The 23,124-nt window shown below is 46.7% G+C and overlaps 1 protein-coding gene across 1 annotated transcript; it reads left to right on the top strand.

The window, feature by feature from the left end:
* The first annotated feature begins 11,768 nt into the window (after window positions 1-11,768).
* LOC122929490 (cytochrome c oxidase subunit 5B, mitochondrial) lies at window positions 11,769-20,453 on the top strand. The gene is made up of 4 exons (XM_044283091.1): window positions 11,769-11,954; window positions 14,872-14,942; window positions 18,977-19,076; window positions 20,218-20,453. Exons 1-4 carry the CDS (start codon window positions 11,858-11,860, stop codon window positions 20,328-20,330), a joined length of 381 nt encoding a protein of 126 aa, XP_044139026.1. The 5' UTR covers window positions 11,769-11,857; the 3' UTR covers window positions 20,331-20,453.
* Window positions 20,454-23,124: the final 2,671 nt, after the last annotated feature.

The raw sequence follows: 23,124 nt of genomic DNA, 5'->3' as shown, positions 1-23,124 counted from the left end.
TACTATTCGGACAACATCGTTCCCAGCATCGACCTGCTAGTACAAGATACATCCAGACATCCTCCCCATGCTGTTCCAGAATCATTCCGGTGGTGTTTCCATCAATTTCTGACCTTTTCCTATGAACCAGGCACCCTCCCCTCTTCAGAGCAGGGGGTACCTGTTTTAATGCTCGGGTTCTCCCATTGACTTCCATTATACTCGGGTGCTCGGTCGAGCACCCGAACATCCCGATGTGTTCGGCCCGAGCACCCGAGCACTATGGTGCTCGATCAAGACTATTAATCATTAAAAAAAAAATCTAGGAAAACCCCTTTAAGCAACTCCGGGAATTAGGAAAAGGAAAATACTTAAAGAGTAACTGCCGTTTCATATTTTATTTTATTTTTTTGCTAATGTATAGGGACAGTGACAGGGAACATTTTTGTAATATACTTTATTTAGGGAAAATGTTTATTTGTGGTAGAAAACTGGGGCTAAAATGTCCCTTAGCAGCGCTCTCTCAAATGAGCGTTGCTAAGGGCCATCCGTCTTCTATATATACATTTTTCCTTGTATTAAATATGAACTTCTACAGTATGTTTATACTCACTGACCAGCGTGACCAGCGCTGTCTGTCAGCTGCTTTCCCCCTGCACTCCCAACTGACTAATGAACCAGCCGCCGGGAGCGATGTCTGTGTGAGCAGTAAGTGCAGGGGGAAGCTGCTATACAATATATAGGTACATAACAAATAAATAACATAATATATATGATTTTATTATAAATATATTCCCAAATACCTTTCATTAGTTATAATGGCTCGTTTTGTCTAGGAAGCACTCATCAGAGGAAATAAAATGGCCGCCGTTCTATTAGTGCACACAAAACCTGCCCTAATCACACAGGAGGACAAGTTACTTAATAACACTGAGGTAAAAAGCTGCCTCATCCTCTTCTCTGCTCTGCCTGTCAGGGATTATGATCCTGAATACAGTTTGATATGATCTTCAGCTGAATCTCTGTAGGACTGGAGTTCATGAGGAGACATGAAGTGCAGAGAGGAGGTGGGAATGTGGCTAATGAGCAGCAGCACTTGTACGCAGTCTCCATTACCACAGTCTGTCCTCTCTGTACTTCATGTCTCATCAACTCCAGTCCTACAGAGATTCAGCTGAAGATCTTATCACCTGTGCTCAGGATCATAACCACTGACAAGTAGATGTCACAACCAGACAGCTGAGAAGCTCTGACAGAGGCCTTTCAGAACCTCCTCCTTGACTTTCTTTGTTGTGGTATTCAGTTCCTCATCTCGTTAGCCTCTCTCAGCTGTCATGTGTTGGACTAATTGCTTCCCTTTAAATTCCTCCCCAGAATGCTTTTCTGGGCGGCTTATACTTCTTCCTGGAGTGTGTGTGCATGCTGGTCTTGTTCTCCTCTCTGCTACAAAGTTAAGTGTTGAACATTTATCTGTTATTTTCTGTTTGCTGGATCCCAGGTGACCCTGACTCTCTCCGTATCTTGTGTAGGGAGCCGGTGGTAGTGTCCCCTCACTATTGTAGGGTGCTCAGGGGTTATATAGTCAAGGTACGTGGATATGCAAACTTCCACCATTCGCATCTTTGCATAGGCTGAGCAGCCAGGGAAAGTGCCAGGTCTTCTGCAGGGGTCTCCCTTTGGTTCCTTAGCTTTTGGATCCAGCGAGTCATTTATGCATGTTGCTTTGCCTTGTTTCCTGTACACCGTCCGTGACAGTAGAGCAGAGAGGAGGATGAGGCAGCTCTTTAGCTCAGTGTTGTAAAGTAACTTGTCCTGTTGTGTGATTAGGACAGGTTTTGTGTGCACAAATAGGACGGCAGCCATTTTATTTCTACTAATGATTGTTCCCCAGACAAAACAAGCCATTATAACTAACTAAAGGTATTTGGAGAAATACAATAAAGTAAGGGGAAATGTTCTTTATCTTGTGTCTGTCCACCATCTCGTAAACGGAGCCTTAAAAAAACATGGGGGCGCACCAACGCTCCATTCATTTCTACAGGGCTGCCGAAAATAGCCAAGTGCTGGTACGCTATTTTCGGTGGCCCCATAGAAACGAGTGAAGGGCCGCCACACATGCTCCCTCCATGACTTTCAAGGCTCCATTTACAAGATAGGTGCAGGTCCCAGAGGTGGAACTTGCACCTATCAGACAACGGGTGCATATCCTAGCGATATGTCCCAATTGTCTGATATGGGGAAAACACTTTAAATCCAAAATATATTTTATTAGAGAATCTGCAGCAGCATGAGCATCTGAGCATGACAATTGTAATTCCGTGTGAGAATTAGTCCCATATTTCAATGGGGTTAATTCATGGTTTTTAGGTGAGGAACATGGTCCATGTTGCATATTCTGTGCAGATTTCTCCTGCTGCTTAACAATGAGGTATGAAATACCCCATTCACCTACACTGATAATGGAGTTTTAGAGAATTTGACAAGGAATCCACTTCTAAATCATAAATGTGTGAATATGATTTATCACAGACAACGTTCTACTGCTGCATGTTGATTTGTGCCACAGCTCTCATTTTTATGTGAAAACAGCATGAAAGTTTAAAAAGTCTGTGGAGCAAAGTGATTAGCGTGGCAGGATTGTAGGATTATAGTGGATGGCAGGACTATAGCGACACCTAGTGGTTAATGCAAACATGACAACACAATTGTATATTTTCTGAAATGAAAAGGCTCATGATGAACATACACTAGCTGGTTCTGTGCATCTCAGCACTATGTGTGATGGCAGTTGGCACTCTCCGACTCCAGCCCTCCTGCCAACTCTGATGTGGCCATCAATAGCAAACAATAGTGTTCAGTGATGAAAGCAGGTTCTGTAGTTCTAATGATGGCCGCATCTGAGTTTTGCAGAAGGTCTGGAGAGCTCCTACTGTCATCATGCATAGTGTGGAGGCACACAGGACCACACCAGGTGCCATGGTGTGGGGTGCCATTACCTATCATGGCCATTTGTGGAGGGAACATTGGACAGCCTTCGGTATGTTTTTAAGATGGTGACCTATGGGTGACAAATGAAGTGTAAAGGCTCCTTCACACATCGTTTTTGTCCTAGCTATTTTGGGGGCCAAAAAAACACTTCCCTGTAGAGCTCTATGGGGAAAAAATGCATTCATAAAAGAAAAAATATGGCTCCCAGACGATTTTTCATCTCCCTGCAACACTGAAAACAACAACCGTCAACGGGGGACGTGTGACCACTGCAGCCAATCACAGGCCGCTTGGTAAAGCTGCTCCCTTGCATCATGACAAGTGGTCACATGATGCTACGGGAGTAGGTTACCGCTGTGGAATGTGATTGGCTGCAGTGGTCACATGTCCCCTGTTGATGGATGTTGATTTCAGTGCGGCAGGAAGAGGAAGTGCTGGCTAGAAGTGACAGACACTGAACCCAGCGTCAGGGACCAGGTCAGGGCTCATGCAGACAAACAAAAGGGTCCTGCGCCTGTATTGCGATCCACAAGATATGGCGAAAGATAGGACATGTGGAGGCACGGTACGGAAGCCCAAGGAAACACTACAAAGAGCTTCCATGGACTTCCGATCCATGCCTCTGAACTGCAAAATACATGTCCTATCCTTTCCCGTATTTGGAGGATCGCAGACCCATTCAAGTCAATGGGTTCACATCAGCACGGAGTGCACGCGGCCCGTACATTTCGGACTGCTATTTGCAGTCTGCAGCAGGTCATCAAGCCCTTACATTCGTGGGCAGGAGCCCTAAGAATGATCTGGGTGGTATGTCTAGGGGGCTCATGCAAGGCAAAAGATGCGGACAGCACACCGTGTGCAGACGGCAACCGCAACCTAAGTGTGACCCCGGCCAACGGAATACAGTTGCAGACGCTGGAGGTTTTACTTTGGCGGATAAGTTGGGAGATTTTCTAAACATTCTCTGGGGATATCAAAAAAGTTACACATTAAAGTTGAAGGAATAAAAAATCGCTTACACAAAATCCATCACATCTGGATTTTTGCAACAGTCACGTCGCAGCATGTCTCGTGTTGCTCTGTGACACATTGGACAATCATTAGATTTGCCGTGTAGCCCCAGTTTCAGGGCTCATGCACACTAACATATTTTTTTTCCGTTTCCGTGCCATTTTTTTGTGGCCCGTAGGCAAAACCATTCCCTTCAATGGGTCCGCATAAGGGCTCATGCACATGAGCGTGTGTGCATGATCCGCAATATGCAGGCACCAGACGTGTGCACTCCGTATCATGAATTGACTTGAATGGGTCCACAATCCACAAGATATGGAGAGGGGTGGAGGCACAGATCGGAAGCCCACGGAAGTGCTTCTGTGGGATTTGGTGTGTGCCTCAGCACCGCAAAAAAATTGAACGTATCTTGTGGATCGCGGACCCATTTAAGTGAATGGGTTCTGATCTGCAAACAGCGTGCACACGAACGGTGCCCGCGCATTGCGGAACGCAAATAGTAGTCCGCAGCATGGGTACGGGGCACACAGGCTCATGTGCATGAGCCCTGAAAAACAGAATTTACTGCGTGTGCATTCCGTTTCTGTATATCCGCATGGCCGTTCTGCAAAAGAATAGAACACGTCTTATAGGATAGGTCTGTTCCATTTAAGGCCGGACGTTCCGTTCTGCACAATGCGGAATATACATGGCCGGTATCCGTGTTTTTCAGATCCCCAATTTGCAGACAGCATAAAAGACAACGGTTGTGTACATAAACCCTAAGGCTAGAACACAGTGTGCAAGCGTACTGTCTGCAACACTATATACCTGCAGTCAAAAATGGCAAAACCCTGAAAACCCCATTAAGATTAGATATGAGATCCACCTGTATATATTTGAAAATATATCCTTAACCCACGATGCTATGAGTATTTACAGTCAGTATAATCACTAGGAGGTATTCAAGTAAAAAGGGGGTAGCCGCGCTCACCTGTGTCCCGCTTATTGGGGGCACGGATCAGGCATGCAGCAAAATCCAATAAAGACAAGATAAGTCTACTTTCACACTTGTGTTTTTGCTTTCCGGTTGTGAGATCGGTTGCGGTCCAAAACGGATCAGTTTGCAATCTAATGGATTCTGAATGGAAAAGGATCCGCTCAGAATGCATCAGTTTTCCTCCGTTCAGTCACCATTCCGCTCTGGAGGCTGCCTGCAGAGTTTTGGTGTCCGTCTGATGAAACTGAGCCAAACGGATCCGTCCTGACACCCAATGTAAGTCAATGGGGACGGATCCGTTTTCACTGACACAATCAAAAACGGATGAATCCTCCATTGACTTTCAATGGTGTTCAAGACGGATCCGTCTTGGCTATGTTAAAGATAATACAAACTGATCCGTTCAGAACGGATGCATGCGGTCGTATTATCTGAACGGATCCGTCCATGACAAAATGCGAGTGTGAAAGAAGCCTGTCCAGCTTCCAATAAAAGCTTTTGTTCTTTATCCTTCAATATATGTAAAATCCAGGTATGACACAATAAAGATAGTGTAGTGTTAGCGTCTACGCGTTTCGGATACCATAATATGAGCCTTATGCCTCATTCACACGTCAGTGTTTTGGTCAGTGATTTCCATCAGTGATTGTGAGCCAAAACCAGGTGCAGATCTTTCCCTTATGTCTGTTTAGGCGCCAATCCTGGTTTTGGCTCACAATCACTGATGGAAATCACTGATCAAACACTGACGTGTGAATGAGGCTTTACTCATGACTGGGGCAGCCTTATATACCACGCATGTGAAAAAGAAAGGACGGAGGCGGTGTATGTGGCTGACGCTAAGACAAAAATAAAGATCCAGTAAAAACAACAAGTTCAGTTGTGTTGTAGAATAAGGTCCTATGGTCTGTGTAAGCCGGCAGGAGCGCATTCCTCAGGGAGGTAGAGACTGTCAGTCAAAGGCTATGTACCCGCAAATATCGCAAACATAGATATAGTTGAAAAAGCTAAGAAAATAGCTCTGAAAAAACCCAGACAAGATCGTTTATTTCCAAAGAAAGTACCAAACTGAATCAACAAATAATGCTATCATTTTTTCAACATCATATAGTAAGGAATATGAAAAAATATGTTCAATAATTAAACAACACTGGTCATTGGTGAATTATGATGAGGATTGGCGTGATATTGTTAATGCAGGTATTAAATGTGTAGTGAAAAGAGCAGCGACATTGTCACGTATTATTAGCCCTAGTTCAGGCTACTTTCACACTAGTGTTCGGCTGTCCGCTCGTGAGCTCCGTTTGAAGGGGCTCACGAGCGGACCCGAACGCTTCCGTCCAGCCCTGATGCAGTCTGAATGGATGCGGATCCGCTCAGAATGCATCAGTCTGGCGGCGTTCAGCCTCCGCTCCGCTCAGCAGGCGGACACCTGACGCTGCTTGCAGCGCTCGGGTGTCCGCCTGGCCGTGCGGAGGCGTGTGGATCCGTCCAGACTTACAATGTAAGTCAATGGAGACGGATCCGTTTGAAGATGCCACAATATGGCTCAATCTTCAAGCGGATCCGTCCCCCATTGACTTTACATTGAAAGTCTGGACGGATCCGCTCAGGCTACTTTCACACTTAGCTTTTTTTTGCCAATATAATGCAGACGGATCCGTTCTGAACGGAGCCTCTGTCTGCATTAATATGATCGGATCCGTTCAGAACGGATCCGATCGAACACTAGTGTGAAAGTAGCCTTATTTAGAGATGTCCAACCTGCGGCTCTCCAGCTGTTGCAAAACTACAACTACCAGCATGCCTGGTTAGCCTACAGCAGGGCATGGTGGGAGTTGTAGTTTTACAACAGCTGGAGGGCCACAGGTTGGGGTCCCGCAAGGCTCCGTCCTGGGACCCCTGCTCTTCTCTATCCACACTTTTGACCTGGGATATCTCATAGAGTCTCATGGCTTTAAGTATCACTCTTATGCTGATGACACACAAATATCTCTAATACCTCTCTGGTCCAGACATCCCCACCTTATTATCCAGAATCCCAGAATGTCTATCTGCTATAACATCCTTCTTCTCTTCTCGCTTTCTAAAACTTAACATGGATAAAACAGAATTCATCATCTTTCCCCCATCTTGCTCACCCCCCCCCCTCCAACAAACCTATCTGTCATCATCAAGGCTGCACACTCTTTCTGGTCAACCAAGTCTGCTGCCTTGGATTCTGCCCTCTCATTCCGACCGCACATCTAAGCCCTTTCCACAACCTGCCGCCTCCAACTGAAAAACATCTCTCACATCCGCGCTTTCCTCAACTTTGAATCTGCGAAAATGCTTCATCATCTCCCGCCTAGACCACTGCAACATTCTCCTCTGTGGCCTTCCATCTAGCACCCCTCCAATCTATCCTCAACTCTGCTGCCCGACTAATACACCTCTCACCCTGTTACTCCTCTGCCTCTCCCCTCTGCCAATCCCATCCCTTCACTGGCTTCCCATTGCCCAGCAAATTTAGTTCAAAATACTAACAAATACAGTCAGGTCCATAAATATTGGGACATCGACACAATTGTAACATTTTTGATTCTATATACCACCATAGTGGATTTGAAATTAAATTAACAAGATGTGCTTTAACTGCAGACTGTCAGCTTTAATTTGAGGGTATTTACATCCAAATCAGGTGAACGGTGTAGGAATTACAACAGTTTGCATATGTGCCTCCCACTTGTTAAGGGACTAAAAGTAATGGGACAATTGGCTTCTCAGCTGTTCATTTCACGTGTGCTATGTGCATTTGGAATCTGTTGCTTTCAACTCCCAAGATGAGATCCAAAGAGCTGTCACTATCAGTGAAGAAAGCCATCATTAGGCTGAAAAAACACAACAAACCCATCAGAGAGAGAGCAAGAACATTAGGAGTGGCCAAAACAACTGTTTGGAACATTTTTTAAAAGAAGAAACGCACCGGTGAGCTCAGCAACACCAAAAGACCCGGAAGACCACGGAAAACAACTGTGGTGGATGACCGAAGAATTATTTCCCTGGTGAAGAAAACACCCTTCACAACAGTTGGCCAGATCAAGAACACTCTCCAGGAGGTAGGTGTATGTGTGTCAAAGTCAACAATCAAGAGAAGATTTCACCAGAGTGAATACAAAGGGTTCACCACAAGATGTAAACCATTGGTGAGCCTCAAAAACAGGAAGGCCAGATTAGAGTTTGCCAAACGACATCTAAAAAAACCTTCACAGTTCTGGAACAACATCCTATGGACAGATTAGACCAAGATCAACTTGTACCAGAGTGATGGGAAAGAAGAGTATGGAGAAGGAAAGGAACTGCTCATGATCCTAAGCAATACCACCTCATCAGTGAAGCATGCTGGTGGTAGTGACATGGCGTGGGCATGTATGGCTGACAATGGAACTGGTTCTCTTGTATTTATTGATAATGTGACTGATGACAAAAGCAGCAGGATGAATTCTGAAGTGTTTCGGGCAATATTTTATCTGCTCATATTCAGCCAAATGCTTCAGAACTCATTGGACGTAGCTTCACATTGCAGATGGACAATGACCCAAAGCATACTGCAAACTAAAGAATTTTTAAGGGAAAGAAGTGGAATGTTATGCAATGGCCAAGTCAATCACCTGACCTGAATCCGATTGAGCATGCATTTCACTTGCTGAAGACAAAACTGAAGGGAAAATGCCCCAAGAACAAGCAGGAACTGAAGACAGTTGCAGTAGAGGCCTGGCAGAGCATCACCAGGGATGAAACCCAGCGTCTGGTGATGTCTATACGTTCCAGACTTCAGGCTGTAATTGACTGCAAAGGATTTGCAACCAAGTATTAAAAAGTGAAAGTTTGATTTATGATTATTATTCTGTCCCATTACTTTTGGTCCCTTAACAAGTGGGAGGCACATATGCAAACTGTTGTAATTCCTACACCGTTCACCTGATTTGGATGTAAGTCCCCTCAAATTAAAGCTCACAGTCTGCAGTTAAAACACATCTTATTCGTTTAATTTCAAATCCACTGTGGTGGTGTACAGAGCCAAAAATGTTACAATTGTGTCAATGTCCCAATATTTATGGACCTGACTGTATATACAAGGCCGTCCACAACCTGTCTCCTCCCTACATCTCTGAGCTACTTTCCCGATACACCCCCACACGCACTCTCCGATCCTCACAAGACCTCCTTCTCTCCTCTCCTCTTATCGCCTCTTCCCACAATCGCCTCCAAGATTTCTCCCGTGCATCCCCCATACTCTAGAACTTTCTACCCCAACATATCGGACTCTCACCTACAGTGGAATCCTTCAAAAGAAACCTGAAAACCCACCTCTTCAGACAAGCCTACAACCAGTGACCCTGCTGCATCTATACCGCCATGACCAGCTTCACCCTCACCTACTGTGTCCTTCTCCCATACCTTGAAGATTGTGGGCACTCTCTCCTTCTGTACCAGTTTGTAACTTTTCTTCATGCTTAGTGCAATTGTCTGTACTATGTATGTGCACCCCTTACCATATGTACAGTGCCATGTAATGAATGGTGCTTTAATAATAATAATAATGCGGACAATTATTGGACATGTTCTATTTTGGGGGGAACTGAAATACAGACATACGGAAACAGAATGCACACAGAGTAACTTCCATTTTTTTGCGGACCCATTTAAATGAATGGTTCCGTATACAGTCTGCAAAAAAAAAAAAACAGAATGGACACGGAAAGAATATACGTTTGTGTGCATGAGCCCTTATACAGACGATAGGCCCTTATTCTACAATACAATTGAACTTGTTGTTTTTCCTGGATTTTTATTTTCTTGTCTTAGTGTCAGCCACATACACCGCCTCCGTCCTTTCTTTTTCACATGTGATACAACTATACAGGCAGGGGTGCTCCTAGTGAGGTGAAAACTGCCCCCCCCCCCCCCCTCCATGCCAGTTTCTTAAAGGGGTTCTGCACTTTGTTTAAACTTATGATCTATCCTCTGGATAGATCATCAGCTTCTGATCGGCGGGGGTCTGACACCCGGGACCCCCGCCGATCAGCTGTTTGAGAAGGCAGCGGCGCTCCAGCAGCGCCACAGCCTTCTCACTGTTTACCGCAGACCCAGTGACGTCACGACTAGTATCAACTGGCCTGGGCGTGGCTAAGCTCCATTCAAGTGAACAGAGCTTAGCCCCGCCCAGGCCAGTGATACTAGTCGTGATGTCACTGGGCCAGCGGTAAACAGTGAGAAGGCCGCGGCACTACTGGAGCGCCGCTGCCTTCTCAAACAGCTGATCGGCGGAGGTCCCGGGTGTCGATTAGAAGCTGCTGATCATCTATCCAGAGGATAGATCATCAGTTTAAACAAAGTGCAGAACCCCTTTAACCTAAGGGCTCATGCACACGAACGTATGGACCGTATGCAGAACCATTCATTTCAATGGGTCCGCAAAAAAAACAAAAAACTGAAGGTACTACATGTGCATTCCATTTCCGTATGTCCATTCCGCAAAAAAATTGTCCTATAATTGTCCACATTACGGACAAGGATAGAACTGTTCTATTAGGGGCCAGCTGTTCCGTTCTGCAAAATACGGAATGCACACAGACGTCATCCATATTTTTTGTGGACCGCAAAATACTTACGGTCGTGAGACCTAACCCCTTCCCTCCAGCCCTACTGTTAAAGACATACTTGGAAAACATTACATACAGAGCTACAAAACGTACAGGGTCATACAGCGCCACATATCTCTAACATCCAGTGATGTCTCCTCTGATGGCGACGTTCTCTTTCTTTATTTCGCTTTCATAATGGCCACCTTAGAATATGTGCCAGTACAAAAATGCTCCCTTATGTGCCAGCACAAAAAATCCTTTTAGTGCCCCCAGTAGAATGGATATCCCCATAGTGGCCCCCATGTGTGCCAGTACAACAATGCTCCTTTTTACAGCCGCAATGTCCCCATTGGTCTTTCTCCAGTTACAAAATAATGACCCTCACCCCATTGTGACCCAACACCATGCTGCCAAACAAAAATAATAAACTCAGATACTTACCTCCAGTCTGCTGTCAGTGATGCAGTGCAGGACACGGACCTCCTCTAGTCTGTGCCCTGAGCCCTATGCAGCCTGATAATGATGACAGCGGCTTCTGATAGGCTACAGGAACTAGGACTAAAGCCTATTAGAGGAAACGGTGGGCCAGGGAGACATCGCTCCCGTGCCCCGTCGCAGCAGTCAACTGTATTGCTGCCCTGAGTACAGCGATGCAGTTGAATATGTAGAGATGAGAGTTTCCACCATGGATGCACTCAATGCCCATGGCCCTTCCGCTGCCCCCGTCTTGCCCCTACCTGGTGCTGCCTGAGGCGACCACCTCACCTGGCCTCATTGGCGGTGCACCCCTGATTATACAGGCAGAGGTGTGGTATATAAGGCTGTTTTTAAACTGTGTAGCCCCGGTTATGAGTAAGGATCATATTATGGCATCCAAAATGCGTAGACGCCAACGCTACACTATCTGTGTTGTGTCATACCTGGATTTTACATATATTGAAGGCAAGAATGAGCGCTTCTATTGGAAGCTGGATTATCTTCTCTTTGTTGAATCACTAGGGGGCGCATGTCTGCGGAGCAAAAGCAAGGGTGACCCTGACGTCACTACACTAGCTCGCCATGTCCTGTGTGCCTTCCCCGCGGTTACTGCGCTCTACAAAGCGGCGTCATCGACCTACATACACCTCGTCACGTGACACTCTCCCCCTAGCGGCCAGGACCTTGTGTCGTCACGTGACACACTGCGGCAGTGGCGGGGACAGCGCAGGACAGGACGTGACGCGCGGCTTCCTGGGTTCGTCCTCTGTGCTGCCGCCGGTAGGAGATCTTCATCATGGCTTCAAGGTTACTGTTCCGTAGCGCTGTCCGCGCCCTTACTAGGACTGGCGCTGCACGGGCGGCCGCCCCAGCTAGGTACATGTCTGCTGGAGGTAAGTTCATTCATATACGGTATGTGCGCGGCTCGTGCGAGGCCCTGATAGCACAGGAGCCTGCCTCTGACCATTCTGTGTGAAATGCCACCTGACCGCCAACCCCTTTCATCCTCCAAAGTGGAAGCGTCTATCATTATGTACAATTGTAGGGCAGGATGTTACCAAGGTCAGGCCAGGGGTGGCCGTGCCACAGCAGCATCATATAAGGGTGACACCTGCAGCACTGCCTGCCATTACCAATGGAGACGGAACAAACAATGCAGTTCTGATTAGTTAATATGACAATGCTCATATGACTGCATTATGGCCGCTCCAGCCATTTGTAATATAATCAGTTCTTGTAGATGTCCTATTGTTGACTTCTGACGTCCTGTTCCCCCCCCCCCCCCCCCCAAAAAAAAAAAATATATATACATATACCATCCCACTCCTGTGTACCTCTCGTTGCCCTTGGACACATCCTCCAGTAACTGGGTGGTCGGGCCTATGCAGTGCGTCCTCGCTTTAGTCCGATGCAAGCCCTCAGACATGGTTCCTCCTTCTTCTGCACACTGGCGAGCGTGCACGGAGAAGACCGCCATGCATTCAGTAAGTGGGCCCATCCGCGAGCTGCACCATTGAATAAACCCTTGTAATGTTGGGATCGTCGGGCACCACATCCTGAATTTCTCCCCATGTGACCCAAGACGCTTGTGGGAAATGTAGTTTCTCACATTAACGCGGATCTGCAAAATACAGATGCGGTCCGTGTGACATTCGCATTTTTTTTGCAGACCTATTGACTTTAATAGGTCCGTGGTCCGCATTTGTGGCCAAGAATAGGACGCCTTCTACGTTTTACAGAACATAAAAATGGGTGCAGAAAGCACGCGGATGTCGTCCACGTAGGTATGTACGTTCCGCAAAAGATAAGACGTATGCTGTATTTTGCCGCAAAAAACAGACTACGTTACCATTGAAGTCCATGGATCCACCACAAAATGTAGACACCACATAGGGATCTGTGCTCTGCGGACCACAAAATACACAGTCGTGTGAATCGCCCCAAGTTCCAGAGGGAATGATTCTATATGGTTTTAATACTGGGTTAACCCCTTTAAAGGGATTGCTTTATTTTAAAATGAAAGTTTCTCCCTTTCTCAAAGTGATGGTATATTGCTAGGATATATTTTATGATCAGTGGAGGTCCGACCTCTGAGACCCTAACGGATCCTGAGGGTGACAGTTCCCTGCACAGCCAAGTAGCGGAGGGCACCGCTTTGTAGTACAAGCTTAGGCCTCATGCACAACGCCGTTGTGTGTTTTGCGGTCCACAAAACACGGATGGCGTCTGTGTGCATTCCGCAATTTTATTAATGGCTGTCCGTGCCATTCCGCAAACTGCCTATTCTTGTCCGCAAAACGGACAAGAATAGGACAGGTTATATATTTTTTTGCGGACTACGGAACGGAGCAACTCGATGCGGACAGCACACGGAGTGCTGTCCGCATCTTTTGCGGCCACATTGAAGTGAATGGGTCCACACCGAGCCGCAAAAACTATGGCTCGGATCCGGACCACAACAACGGTCGTGTGCATGAGGCCTTAGAAGAAGGCACATTTCAAAACCAGCTGTGCAGCCCCTTCATTCTCGGCATTCATAGGTCGGATCCCCACGATCATAAAGTGATGGGACTAAACCTTTAGGCTGGGTTCTCGCTACTGTCAGACGCTACCTCGGCAGTTCCATCAGATAAGACGAGAGGAATAGCACAGCATGCAGCACCATTCTTCCCACCGCAACGACTGAACCCCGCCAGACACCATTATAAAGCAGTGGGGTCCATCGATCTCCGTTGGTGTCAGTCATGTGACAGATCCAGCACTGACATTACGGTTTATAATAAAGAATTTATCCAGGAAAATATATTTATGACTTATCCTCAAGTTAGATCATCAGTAAAAGATCTGTGGGGGCGCGACACCTGGGACCCCCGCCGGTCAGCTGTTAGATGAGTCTTTGAGCGCTGCAGCCTCTTTCTAGGCCATGTGACGTCACCGTATGACGGTCACATGGTCTAGTTGCAGCTCAGTCCCATTCAAGTCAATGGAGCTGCGCTGTAATACCGAGCAGAGCCACTATGCAATGTACGGCGCTGTCCTTGGAAAGCTGCATGGACCCTGCATTGCTCCCCAGAGCTCCGGTAAGTGCAATGGCTCCCTGAAACAGCTGATCCGGTGGTGGTTCTGGGACTTGGACCACCGCTGATGTGATATTGATGACCTATCCTGGGGATAAGTCTTCATTATCTCTTCCAAGATAACCCCTTTAAACCCGCTGCCATGATGACATGTCATGAGCTAGTTCATGTGGTAGGGGAATCTGTCATGAGTGACTGGTCACCATGCCTGAGTCTTCTGCCTTTGGTATGGGTTTTTTACGTTGGAGGCCATTATATAATGAAGTGCTTAGGATTGCACAGTTCCTAATGCTGCAATTATCTGGTTCTTGCACACAGTGGTTTGGTGTCTAAGGGCTCTTTCACACAAGCAAATGCCGTGCGGGTAATCTGCTGCGTGAAAGAGTGCCAAGCCACGCTCCGGACATTAACATGATTGATGATGCTCCGTGCCTCTCTGTGATCATTTTACTACAAAATCACAGTAAGTTGTCACCGTGGTTTTGTAGTAAAAAAGGTCACAGAGAGGCACGGAGCATTATCAATCATGTTAATGTCCGGAGCGTGGCTTGGCACTCTTTCACGTAGCAGATTACCTGCACGGGATCCGCTCGTGTGAAAGATCCCTTAGAGGGTGTCGCCCAACTTTCTCAGTCTCCTGATGATCTCCTGCTGTCATGTCTATAACTTGGTGGGTTTGCTGTGTTGTGTAGAGGTTTCATGTTGCGCTCCTACCTCTTCTGTGTATCTGCAGGGATCCCCTCTGATGAGCAGCAGGCTACTGGGTTAGAGAGAGAAATTCTTACTGCACTAAAGCGCGGTGAGGTAAGTAACGTATTGCAGCACTGACCTTCACCTCCATCTTGTTGCCTTTAATGGGATGCCCCAAGAATTCACAATAAAGGGGTATGATGGCTTATCCTCAGATCATCACTGTAGCGCTGCATTATGTAGGTCTGTCCACCACACAGTGGACCAATCTGTGTAGTTCTGCAGCGACTCTGGACTAGCTGATTGTGGGCTATCGGACCACCGCCAATCATATTGATGGACTATCTTGAAGATAGGCCTTGAATACAAAAAGAGTGGAAAACCTCTTAATGCATTATCTCTTATTCACTGGATAGATCAGCGGACTCCCATTTGATCATCAGAGTGAGGGGAGAGCGTGGTCTGCCGCCATCCATGCAGCTTGGCCTTGTGGTTGAGCTTGCACCCTGCTGCTCCAGAGTCTGTGACACCTGCAAAAACAGCCAAGTGCAGCATAGTCTGTCACCTATCTAATGCCTAGATAAGTGCTTCAGGCTGGAAAACCTTTTAAAGCCAAACGCACACACAGCATGTTATGCACAGATTTGCTGTACGGATTAATGTGCAGCAAACCCACAGTGTGATACAGTAGAATAAAGTCAATGATATGTCCACATTACAGAATATTCCTACGTGGAAATGGATCTGCAGTGCTGATATTAAAATACATATGCCCTACCATATGAATAGAATTAATTATATTGAGAATATTTGAGGAAGTGACGCCTTAAAGGGGTTATCTGAGGCTAACAAATGCCCCTCACACTGAATCTACTTACCTGGCTCCCCGCGCCGCTCCTGCTCCCCGCTCCGCCACTGCTGCTTCTCCTCATGCGCAGATGAAAACATCTGGTGTCAGGGGGAGCAGCAAATGGCAAGCGGTGACGGGGGACGAGCCTCGCTAGGGAGCCAGGTAGGTAGATTGTGTGAGGGGCCCGACATATGTAGGAGCTTTTGTTAGTCTCAGATAACCCCTTTAAGTGGGAGCCACGTGATGACACCTGCCCTGGAGCACGACAAGACCAGGCGAGGCTGCTGACTGTAAGGCTCCATTCACACGTCCGCAAAATGGGTCCGCATCCTTTCCGCAATTTTGCGGAAAGGGTGCAGACCCATTCATTCTCTATGGGGACGGAATGTGCTGTCCGCATCCACATTTGCGGATCCGCACTTCCGCATCCGTGCTTCCGTTTCCGCAAAAAAATAGAACATGTCCTATTCTTGTCCGCAATTGCGGACAAGAACAGGCATATTCTATTTTGTCGGCAATGTGCGGTCCGCAAAATGCGGAAAGCACATTGCCGCTTTCCGTGTTTTGCGGATCCGTGTATCCGCAAAACACATTGCGGACGTGTGAATACAGCCTAAGAGGAGTAACATAACCCACACTTAGAGGCCTGTACGGGTAGTATCACGCCAGCCTCTAAGGTATTGGGGGAAAAGTACATGGGTGTTGCATCGTTGGTTGGCATACCCACACCTCAGGCTGGATTGTAGACAACCATGTCACCTTTGTAGAACAGCGCCCGTGTGTGTGCGTCCAACGTTAATGGGTTTTAAGATTGATCCATAGACTGTCCTACAGCACATTGCACAGGGAAAGTTTCCCTGTAACCCTTGACTCCCTGGCTGGTGCCATCTCTGAAGACCTACAAGTGACATCATCCATAAGGCGGTGCGGTCACATGACAGTGGACGTGACATCCATACAGACCACACTAGCGCTGCATTGTTTGCGTGCAGGTTTCCAGAGCAGGGCATCTGCATTCCTTTTGAATGAACTCTTAGTACTTGCACTTTTTTGATCACCTTGTATATGATCCCAATCCCTTACATACGATGTACAGATGCTGGCACGTTTCCTTTATTGATTGAGTGCTTGCGGCTTTAAGGGGTCACAGCAGTTGTGACAGTATTACCGTATATACTGTACAATATCAAAAAATGTAAGATGCAAAATTATTGTAATTCCGGGTTTTCCTGTCTTTGGATTTTTCCTTTCCACCTTGATTGACTCTTAGGCCTCATGCACACGACCGTTGTGTGCATCCGTGGCCGTTGTGCCGTTTTCCGTTTTTTTTCACGGACCCATTGACTTTCAATGGGTCCGTGGAAAAATCGGAAAATGCACCGTTTGGCAGCCGCATCCGTGAGCCGTGTTTCCTGGCCGTGAAAAAAATATGACCTGTCCTATTTTTTTCACGGCCAACGGTTCACGGGCCCATTCAAGTCAATGGGTCCGTGAAAGAACACGGATGCACACAAGATTGGCATCCGTGTCCGTGATCCGTGGCCGTAGGTTTTAGTTTCATACAGACGGATCCGAAGATCCGTCTGCATAAAAGCTTTTTCTGATCTAAGTTTTCACTTCGTGAAAACTCATTTCCGACAGTATATTCTAACACAGAAGCGTTCCCATGGTGATGGGGACGCTTCTAGTTAGAATACACTGCAAACTTTGTACAAGACTGCCCCCTGCTGCCTGGCAGCACCCGATCTCTTACAGGGGGATATGATAGTACAATTAACCCCATCATATCCCCCTGTAAGAGATCAGGGCTGCCAGGCAGCAGGGGGCAGACCCCCCCCCCCCCCCTCCCCAGTTTGAATATCATTGTGCGGCCCCCCCCCTCCCCTGTTGTTAACTCGTTGGTGGCCAGTGTGCGCACCCCCTCCCTCCCTCCCTCTATTGTTTTAATACATTGGGGCCAGTGTGCGCGCCCCCCCCCCCAACCCCCCCTCCCTCCCTCTATTGTTTTAATACATTGGGGCCAGTGTGCGCGCGCCCCCCCAACCCCCCCCTCCCTCCCTCTATTGTTTTAATACATTGGGGCCAGTGTGCGCACCCCCCCAACCCCCAACCCCCCCTCCCTCCCTCTATTGTAATCATCATCGGTGGCAGCGGAGTAGAAGATTTTCATACTTACCTGCTTCTTGCTGCTGCGATGTCTGCGTCCGGCCGGGAGCTCCTCCTACTGGTAAGTGACAGGTCTGTGCGGCGCATTGCTGTCACTTACCAGTAGGAGGAGCTCCCGGCCGGACGCAGACATCGCAGCAGCAAGAAGCAGGTAAGTATGAAAATCTTCTACTCCGCTGCCACCGATGATGATTACAATAGAGGGAGGGAGGGGGGGGGGGGGGGGGTTGGGGGGGTGCGCACACTGGCCCCAATGTATTAAAACAATAGAGAGAGGGAGGGAGGGGGGGTTGGGGGGGCGCGCGCACACTGGCCCCAATGTATTAAAACAATAGAGGGAGGGAGGGGGGGGGGTTGTGGGGGCGCGCGCACACTGGCCCCAATGTATTAAAATAATAGAGGGGGGGTTGGGGGGCGCGCGCACACTGGCCCCAATGTATTAAAACAATAGAGGGAGGGAGGGGGGTGCGCACACTGGCCACCAACGAGTTAACAACAGGGGAGGGGGGGCCCACTGGCCACCAATGAGTTAAAAACAGGGGGGGGGGTCTGCCCCCTGCTGCCTGGCAGCACCTGCCAGGCAGCAGGGGGCAGTCATGTACACAGTTTTTTTGTATATTCTAACCTGAAGCGTCTCCATCACCATGGGAACGCCTCTGTGTTAGAATATACTGTCGGAAATGAGTTTCACGATGTAGCTCATATCCGACAGTATATTCTAACATAGAGGCGTTCCCATGGTGATGGGGACGCTACAAGTTAAAATATACCATCGGATTGGAGAAAACTCCAATCCGATGGTATAACAGAACTCCAGACTTTACATTGAAAGTCAATGGGGACGGATCCGTTTGAAATGGCACCATATTGTGTCAACTTCAAACGGATCCGTCCCTATTGACTTGCATTGTAATTCAGGACGGATCCGTTTGGCTCCGCACGGCCAGGCGGACGCCAAAACGACTTTTTTTTCATGTCCGTGGATCCTCCAAAAATCAAGGAAGACCCACGGACGAAAAAACGGTCACGGATCACGGACCCACGGACCCAGTTTTTGCGGGCCGTGAAAAAAAACTGTCGTGTGCATGAGGCCTAAAAGGCAATTTACTGAAATGACGTTTTCTTCTTCCAGGATCCATACAACATGCTGAAGCCCAAGCATTACACAGGGACCAAGGATGACCCTAATATTGTCCCCTCCGTGAACAACCAGAGGATTGTGGGTTGCATCTGTAAGTCCAAATTGCTGAATAATAGCCTTGCATTAGGACAGCGTTGTCTCAGATTGACTTCGTTTTTTGCCAGATTGTCACGATTTGTGACCCAGCCATAAAATCAGGAAGTGATGAGTGACCTGGAAGTGACTAGCTTATTCCGAGAGCTCTGGTGCATTCATTTTAACACTTTTAACACTTAGGATACCGGGAGGTTTTTTCTTTTCTTTCTTCTTCCCTTTCTTCCTTGAGCCATAACTTTTTTTTATTTTTCCATTCACGTAGCTGTATGAGGGCTTTTTTTTTTTTTTTTTTGCGGGACTAGCTGTACTAATTCCCCCATTTAATATGGTATACAATGTAGTGGGAAGTGGAAAAATAAAATGCAATCCCTCCACCATTTTACGGGTTTGTTCCCCCGGCGTTTGTGGCAAAACTGACCTGTGCCCTACATTCTCTGGGTCAGTACGATTACAATGATACCACATATGTATAGGTTTTTTTTTATGTCTAAATAGTGTAAAAATAAATGTAAACTTTGACATTTTTTATTTCTAGTACGGGTGTTTTTGGTTGCGGTGATACCCATGACGTTTATATTTTGTTTATGTATTTTTTTTTTATTTTACAGAAATGGAGTGCTTTAAACTTTTTATATTTAAAAAAAAAATTATATAGTTAAGGTTTTACTTTTTTTTATTATTTTGAAGCTTGTATTTGAGCCTACAAAATCCGTTATTTATTTATTTTCTATTCTGAACAATCATGGATTTTTTAAATCCATTATTTAGAATTTTTTCATTTCTTATGTTGGCCTGCCACCTGCTGGCCAAAATAAGAACTGCAGCTTTTATGCCCTGTGTCTCTTCAGAGAAACCCAGCGCATTGAAATCGATTATTGGCATCCTTGTTGGCTGCAGAGGATGCCGGTAAGAAGCGCGAAGGGGTTAATGAGACAAGAAGTATAGATGGTGTCGCCCACAGTTGCACTGAGCATATTTGCAGCAGGAATAGCATGGAAACATTAGGGCACTAACCAGAGTCTTACCAGGTAGCAAGACAACGGCCACTTCTATGAATGCGTTTGGGTCTTTCACTGCCATGTACGTATAGTTGTCTGGCCTTCTGCTTTCATCCTCATGTTGTCTCTCGTTCCCAGGTGAAGAGGATAACACCGCTGTCGTCTGGTTCTGGCTGCACAAGGGAGAGACTCAGCGGTGCCCGTCCTGTGGAGCTCATTACAAGCTTGTACCTCATGAACATCACCACTGATGATCACGGAAGCCTTCTGTCTTGCTTATTGTATTTTACCTGAATTCCAATTTACATTGTATTGTACTTTATTCCTTTATGGCTCGGGACCATGAATATAACAATACATGAACCCAGCCGCTACAGCTTGTGTCTTCTCTTATTTATATAGTCATGCTCATAGGGCTTGAGGTGGTGGATGTGTGCAGCGGTCCTGATGCCACAAAGTTATATATATATATATATATATATTACTTTTTTTTACTGGACTTGGCAGGATACAAGAACGTGGTGTGCGGCATTTTTGTACCCTTTTGTTTCTAGCGTATATATTAAACAGAGGCATAAAACATAATGTGAAGCCACCCTTAGCTCCTCCATCTTTGAACCACCCTGTATTTATACATAGTTGTTAAATTTGCTAAACTAAATGCCTAATTTTTTGGGTGCTGTTCTCCACCTTTGAACCCCTTCTACCATGTTTTTCTTGTGCACGGGTTCCCAAAATCGCACCCAATCCTCCATATCTGACTAGTGATTTGTAAAGTGGCAGGACTATTTTTTCGACACGTGCATCTATGCCCCATTGGATGCAACCCATAATGGTATTGGCCTTGGCAGCATCTGCCTGAGACTGGTTGCTTCCGTTAGGGTTACTGTCCACTAACATTTCTTTTCCATGCCAGTGTTAGGGCTCAGGCACACAAAGGTATTTTTGGTCCACATCCAACCCACTCACTTCAATGGGGACACAAAAGATGTGGACTGCACACCGTGTGTTGGACATTCTGTGGCATCCACAAAAATATAGAACATGTCCTATTGTCCGCATTACGAACAAGGATAGGACTGTTCTGTTCCACAAAATGTGGAACGCACAAGGCAGACCGCAAAACAATGTTTTACCATTTAGTATGTACAGGTGACTTGTATTGTTCCTTCCCATGTGCATAACATTACATTTATCAGTGTTTTCCCAAAGCGGATTTGTAGTGGGTGCTGTATAAGCCAGCATTTGTACCAGCCCCGATAAAGTAGTCTGTGCCATAAAAAGAATACAGTCCATGTGGAACTGGCTGGACAACTCGGACATATCCCCTTCTTCTCCCCACTCATCCCCTCTGACATGAGCATTTAATGCTACGATTCTCTACCTTGCGCTGCGCTGAATCACAAGGGCTTTTCTGGAGATCCATGGGTAAGCTAGGCGCATGCTTCCACCTAGCAGTGAGCTCAGTGATGTCACTGGCATTAATGGACGGGCTTTAGTGCTGCTCTAGCCCCTAAAACGGCTCGGGCAGGGCTAAAGCCCGCCATCCGTTGCGGTGAGGTCTCCTGGAACACTGGTAGGCGGAAGCCTCCTCCTAGCAATGTAAAACAAAAAAGCCCTTGTTCTGTGCAATGCAGGGCAAGGGAGAGTGTATCGCAGCGTGAAATGCTCCGATGCTCATGTCAGAGGGGAGAAGGGGATATGTCCAGGTTCAGCTCTGAACCCAGACAACCCCTTTAAAATGAACACAATTCTTGCATCATGTTAGATGTCCTCCATGTTTGGCTGCAAAAAACGAGTAAGAGTTTTTTTTTTTAATGACTTATTGATGACATCCTTATTATGGGTTAATACGATTATAATTGAGGGGGTCTGACTTCACCACTGATTAGCCGATATCATAAGCTCCGGTGCCAAAACCAGACATTATAGTCACACCGCTCCTTACACTAGGTAGAAGCCATGCCTGGTTACTGCAGTGCGGCTCTCAGCGGATCGGTGGGGCTGCTGGGAGTCAGAACCCTGCCGATCTGATCTTGATGATAGGATAGGTAATCAATAAGTGAGACCCGGAAAAACCCCTTTCAATCTGGCTAGAGTGTATGTAGTCATGTTGGAGACATCAATGCTGAGCGTTTGGCCTGGCAGGTTGTCGGATCACTTCTTATCATTTACAAAGCGAGTGAACAGGATTTTGCGATCTGTAGTATACACTATCTGTTGTGGCATTTAAGCTTTGTGCATATCCATTTTACAACTTTGCTTTGCACCCTGAAGCCTTTTACTTTACCAGGAAACAATATTTAGGTATACGCCATCAGATAGCATATGTTTGTAGGAATACCCTCCTAGAATCGCTGCGTCTAGGGGAGGGCAGCTACGTGGCTATAGCGCTGCAATGAGTTTCAGGCAAATTCCACATCTCTGCAGTGCATGGGCCTTCATTTAGGCCTCATTCAGACAGCCCTGATGCGGATGAGGTTTACAGCATCTCTGTCTGCCAAGGGGTTAATACAGAATTTTGCCCGAATGGGTAAACTTAATTCCAGAGCATAGTAGTAATCCCTGGGCTGTGTGGGAAGAGCGTATGAAGCCAGAAGCAGGGGCTCAGTCAGTAGGAGTGATATTACTGAGAGCTTCAATGAGTGATATGGAGCCCAGAGCAGAGGACAGGGCTTATTCCATGTAATTGGGAACTATTCTGGGTCTTGTTAGAATCCCACATCTTACCTTTATGTAATGGTTAGGCTGAGTTCACACGGGCGAGATTTCCGCGCGGGTGCAATGCAGTAGGTGAACGCATTGCACCTGCACTGAATCCTGACCCATTCATTTCAATGGGGCTGTGCACATGAGCATTTTTTTTTCATGCATCACTTCTGCAATGCTTTAAAATCGCAGCATGTTCTATATTCTGCGTTTTTCACGCAGCTCTGGCTCCATAGAAGTGAATGGGGCTGCGTTAATAACGCATTGCATCTGCAAGCAAGTGCGAATGCAATGCGTTTTTCACTGATGGTTGCTAGGAGATGTTGTTTGTAAATC

Source organism: Bufo gargarizans, chromosome 2 (assembly GCF_014858855.1).
Source record: "Bufo gargarizans isolate SCDJY-AF-19 chromosome 2, ASM1485885v1, whole genome shotgun sequence".
In the NCBI taxonomy this organism is placed as follows: domain Eukaryota; kingdom Metazoa; phylum Chordata; class Amphibia; order Anura; family Bufonidae; genus Bufo; species Bufo gargarizans.
This window is presented reverse-complemented; position numbering and strand designations above follow the sequence as displayed.

Excerpts from the sequence above, each read along its gene's own strand:
- LOC122929490 (XM_044283091.1), top strand. The coding sequence starts at position 11,858 with ATGGCTTCAAGGTTACTGTTCCGTAGCGCTGTCCGCGCCCTTACTAGG. Across the intron at positions 14,943-18,976 it reads CTGCACTAAAGCGCGGTGAG|GATCCATACAACATGCTGAA; the intron begins GTAAGTAACGTA and ends TTCTTCTTCCAG. Across the intron at positions 19,077-20,217 it reads GAGGATTGTGGGTTGCATCT|GTGAAGAGGATAACACCGCT; the intron begins GTAAGTCCAAAT and ends TCTCGTTCCCAG.